Raw genomic sequence first — 5,427 nt, 5'->3', positions numbered from 1 at the left:
AAGAAAATTATATTATTAAACCAAATATAAATTACTTCATTATTGTACCTAAATTAAATTATAATAAAAAATTGAATTAAAAAATTACACAAAAAATGAGGAATTTCAAATAGTTAATTTGATACTAATATCGATATATTTTTGCCAAATTTTTATGATATCTTCAAACATATATTTTATTTAAAAATAAAAACATCATCGTTTTTTTAAAATCACATAAAGTCATATTATAAGATCGACTGAGATAAAGAATAAAATGAAATATTAAAATCACGATGTATCTCGCTGCATTGCGCGAGTACGTTTCTAGTTTATCCATAATTAGTTATACGAATTCAAAAATCGAGCTTTAATAAGTTGTACTTACGCATAATCTACTTGTAATCTTGAGTTTTAAGTAATATGCATTAATAAACAGTACTTTACGCATAAAAATTAGTTTTTAAGAGTTTTTTATCAAATACACAATATAACATGATATATCTTGATGCTAAAGAATACGAGTCAATTTTATTGTAAACTAGGAATAACAAATTGTCATGAATATGTAATTAAAAAATAAAATATAAAATTTGTTTGAATAGAATAAAAGTTACATGTGGTGGTGGGAATGCTTTGCTATTTTGAATAATTGATAAGAAAACAATTTATCGATATTTTAAATTAAAGATTATAAAATTCTCATTTATAAGGTATAATTTAGATATTTTAAATTTAAAAATAAAATGTAGTTTATTTTAGCTTTAATGATAGAATATTTTTTCTTTGAGAAAGGTAACATGAGTTTCCAAAAGTAATTCAAGTTTCCATTCATATTTTTTGTAAAAAAGATAAAATAAGAATATTATAAAATTCGAAATGTATTATTGATTTTAATAATTGTATTTTTGAAAATTAAGAGCTTTATAAAAAGAATTAGATGTTCTATGATATAGTATTAGAAGGGTACTCATGTAATGTAATGAGATATATTTTTTTTTTTAGTGTTTCGTTTTATTTTTTTTGTCTTTGTTAATATAATACGGTTTATATAGTTTTGAGAATGATAATATTTTTACTTTTAAATAAAAATAAATTTCAAAAAATAAATCGATATTAATATCAAATTAACTTGTTTTTTTGTACAATTTCTTTAATTCAAATTTTTATTATAATCTAATTTAGATCTAATAGCGAAGTAATTTATTTTTGGCTTAACAATCTAATTTTTATAAAGATAATGATTTTGTTAGAACTCAATGATTATCTTAATTATATTTTAGATTTTTTATATTTAAAATGAGATTTTTATCTTATATTTGATTATGTTTATCTGCACTTAATTATACGAATTCAAAAATTAAGCTTTAATAAGTTGAACTTACGCACAATTACTTATAATCTTAAATTTTAAATAATATGCATTAATAAACGATATTTCATGCATAACAAATGGTTTTTAAGAGTTTTTAACAAATATTTTATAATATAGTATAGATAAATATGAATTACTTGTATATACGTAGATATTATCGATTTGGAATGGGAATCACTTCCAGTTTTATACTCAAAAATCTTCTAATTTGTGGAACTGTTGAACTCCCGGTGGCCTAAATTCAATAAACTAATCCAGGATTCTCTTCCCCTTTTACCGCATTCTAAACTGTTTCCTTCTCCTTGTTTATCGACATCAATCCTTTTCTCTTTGCTTTTTCATATTTATACACCACCAGGGTTTAACCTCTAAACCCTTCCCTTCCAACATAATTTCAGGTACGTAAACTTTAATCCATTTGTTTCTCGAATATCTTCTCCATCAGGGCTTGAATTTCTATCTGTTTATGGTGTGCATTCTGTGTGAATCAATGAGCCTAATTAGGTTTATTTGTTTGTTTCTAATTCACATGGATGAAGTTATAACCCGAATCATGTTTTCAGGAGATCGATCAAGCTTCAAAAAGTCATGGGATCCTTGCTTTGTTGTCTTCGTGGCTCGGCCATTGATGAAGAAGATGTAGACTCTAATGATAACGAACAAGTTCAAGAGTCGAACAACACAACCGATAGAAGCACCCCCCAAGCCGGTTTCAATGTGTTCGCACATGGCGTCACAAAGATGGTATGTTTTAATTCCGTATGGTGTTGATTATAACTTGAGTTGTTTCGGTGTTTTTTATCCGATAAAACTAGTTAAAGATCACCTTATGTTTGACCATGATTCATGATTTTGCCCGATAATTGGTTCGCTAAATGATCATAAGTGTCTTAAAAGCTTTAATTTGTATTTGGCATTTGATCTAGTAGACTATTTGTGTTCTATGAAAGAATATGCATTTTGACTTGTAAGGGCCACTAAACATATTAGTTTCGTAGCAAATTTCGTAAGCAATTTAGTTAGGGGTCGTTTGCTATCTGGTTACCACCTCTTTTCGGGTAAGAGGTGTTTTTCCGGTTACAGATGTTTACCAAGCCCCTCTTATTGGTCCATGATGCTGATCCTCTAAGTTAAGGGATGCAATCTTAAAGGTCATTTACTAAGTAACCATTACTTTATCAGGTGAAACTTAGACATAATCTTCGTTATTTACACAAAATTGAATTCGACTAACTCTCGATTGTTTGTTTGTTTCTTTAGTGTAACGATCTTTTTGGAAGTGGAGTAGCGGGATCTCTGCAGTCTTCATCTTCTATAAGGGATGCCAAAAGTTTAAATCATTCAGACGTAGAACCAGAACTAGCTCGTGGAAGTAGCGGGCTAACATTTACACGTGACGAAGATTGTGAATCATCAAAAGATGACGAATGTCTTATTTGCCTTGAAGGTAAGTCTTTTCTTTCGCATTCTATGCTTGTCAAGGACTCATGTCAATTTTATTACCAAACTAAACGAGTTCAGTACATCCCATTTGACAGTGGGACATGTGGGTATGCAGATCTGATCTCTATCTAAAAGAGGGTTTTTTTCTTGTTGTACTTGCTATATTCATTGAAGTGTATTTGGTCGCAGAATATACAAGCGAAAATCCGAGGATTACCACAAAATGCTTACACGATTCTCATCTTAGTTGCATCTTGGAGTGGCAACAAAGAAGCGAACTTTGTCCGGTTTGTGCAAAGGTAACGTTTTTTTGTTCAAAACCGTTGTTAGAAACGCCTTTTGACTTTCGTTTTTTCGCACCCCGAAATCGACAATACTTTCTTTCTGGTCTCTAGATTTGAACCCTTGCTTACTTCACTCCAATTTATATACTATTCTCTACTATATTTAAAGGCTTTTATTTCTAAAAGTCGAGTAAAAAACTAACTTGTTTGACTTCAAAAAGTCAAACTGATTTTCTACAGATTATTCACAGAATCATCTAACGCTTTTGTGTTTGACTTTTGTAGTTGATGGAATTTGAGGAGATGAGTTGATTGCAGAATCCCTCATCCGGTTGACTTTGGTCAACGGTATCTTGAAGAAATACGTAGAAGATCAAGAAATCATAGCCCAATGAGTGAACATTTAACGATTGATGTTAATATTTTCATTTGAGAGTATATTTTTTTTAAGAATTAGGTCTAATTGTTGGTTTGATTTCGGTTTTTTTTTACCAATTTTGAAGATTATATATTAATACAGTCATCGGATTTTTATTTTATTTTTGCTATTTGTGGGTGTTCGGTCAGCTTGCACGTGCCTTTATTAATCTCATGGGGTTTTGTAGAACAGCGAAGAAAGTCTCCAGTGTCCTTGGAACATCTTCAATGAGAGGTTCTTGTAAGCAAAAATTGAAGGTTCGTACAAAAACTACCATTGTGGAGTTTTATGTAGGTTTTAATTTAGTGACGTGGAAATGATATAACAAGAAAAAGTATAAAAAATTGGTTCATATGAGAACCTTCATTAGAGATGTTGTTTGCATGACTCGAACTGGTGACCTATGGCCTCCAGGAGGAGCCCTAGGGGCCCAATCCTTATTGTCAGTTGAGTAATTCCACAAGGTTCTTATGATTTGATCTGATTTGATGTATACTAGTGGTTGCATAATGTATAGCCTTGAGTTGCTTAAATCGGACCTTAGTTTGACTCGTATGAGTTCTCAATGCTTACTAGCTTGTAAGATTGCTCGGTTCATAAGGGTTTCATTTTTAAGCATTTTTAAACGCATGACTTTTGATACAGTTTGTGGAGATGAAAAACTGTAGTAAAATAATTATACGTTTGTATACTCGTTTTGTTGTAGATTAAAAATAGATAATTATCTATATTATAACAACCGTTAAAGTTTTTTTATATTGTTTACATTAAGGATGTGAGAATCCATAAGTGACTTCGAGTACGGGCGCTAGGTACCTACCTCAAAATATCACCAACATATAACTTGAAAAATGAACATAAGTAGCCAATACTGAATTTTAGGCTTCAAATCCGAATTCACGAGAACTCAAAATTTGAGACGAAAATAAAAATTTCTGAATTTCAAGTCTGACTGTCTAACCATCTAAATTATAGAAACAAGAGGTTAATAAGAAGGCCAAAAACAAAAATGGGCCTGAAAAGACTACGGACTGAATGTAAAAGTCCAAATGAAAATTACAAATAGTAACAAAAAATACAAAAGTATCTAAAAACCTGGTAAAACAACGTTATTAGGCCTCGAAAATTATGTAAGTCCTCTGGGTCCTACCAAGGAAATGTCCGTTTCAAGTTTCGAATCGACTAATCATGAGCTTGAAACGAAGTCCCGTAGTAAAAGGTATAATATATTATAGTGTTGACTCCTACCAGGTAATTATTTGGGTAAACGGTCCCTTATTAATTATATGTATACAGGTAATTACTAAATTACCCCTCAGTAAAATAGTTGCATGTGTGTTATGAATTAGATGATACAAGCTCAAATTATGAACCACAAAATATACACAGAGGAAAAACCATAACAAACAAAAAAGCATGTGAATAAAATAAAATAAAAAGGCAAAGAAATGCATGGTTGAAACTTTTAATTAAAATACTATATTCATAAATGAATATAAAGGTTCAAGTCATTCGGTCTTTGTTAAGAAACAAATCTTGTATAACATTATTGAATTATAAGATAAAAAGGCACCTATTTTGATAATCAATGAAATTAAGACGATCTTGAGAACTAGTATATAATGTGTTATTTTATATGATTTTTATTATTATTTAAAACTAGAGTTTAGAATGTTAGTTAACATATATTTGTTTTATAATGTGTTTAGTTGATATGTATTTGTTTCACAATCTGAACATTTTAGCATGTTTGTGAAACAAAAGTTATATGTAAATCAGTTTCACATTGCAAAACGAATACATATGAATCAAATACATTGTGAAATAAATATATGTTCATCAATAAATGTTAGTGTTATATAGGAAAAAATCATGTAAGACAACCCTTAAGGTGAAAATTATCACCGTTATCACAATATATGAAGTTC

The 5,427-nt window shown here is 29.6% G+C and overlaps 1 protein-coding gene across 1 annotated transcript; it reads left to right on the top strand.

Moving 5' to 3' along the window:
• Positions 1–1,942: 1,942 nt before the first annotated feature.
• Positions 1,943–3,393, top strand: LOC112522812 (E3 ubiquitin-protein ligase At3g02290-like). Its single transcript, XM_025132125.1, has 4 exons — positions 1,943–2,098; positions 2,615–2,801; positions 2,987–3,096; positions 3,367–3,393. Exons 1-4 carry the CDS (start codon positions 1,943–1,945, stop codon positions 3,391–3,393), a joined length of 480 nt encoding a protein of 159 aa, XP_024987893.1.
• Positions 3,394–5,427: the final 2,034 nt, after the last annotated feature.

Source organism: Cynara cardunculus, assembly GCF_001531365.2.
Source record: "Cynara cardunculus var. scolymus isolate 2C chromosome LG 12, CcrdV1, whole genome shotgun sequence".
NCBI lineage: Eukaryota > Viridiplantae > Streptophyta > Magnoliopsida > Asterales > Asteraceae > Cynara > Cynara cardunculus.
This window is presented reverse-complemented; position numbering and strand designations above follow the sequence as displayed.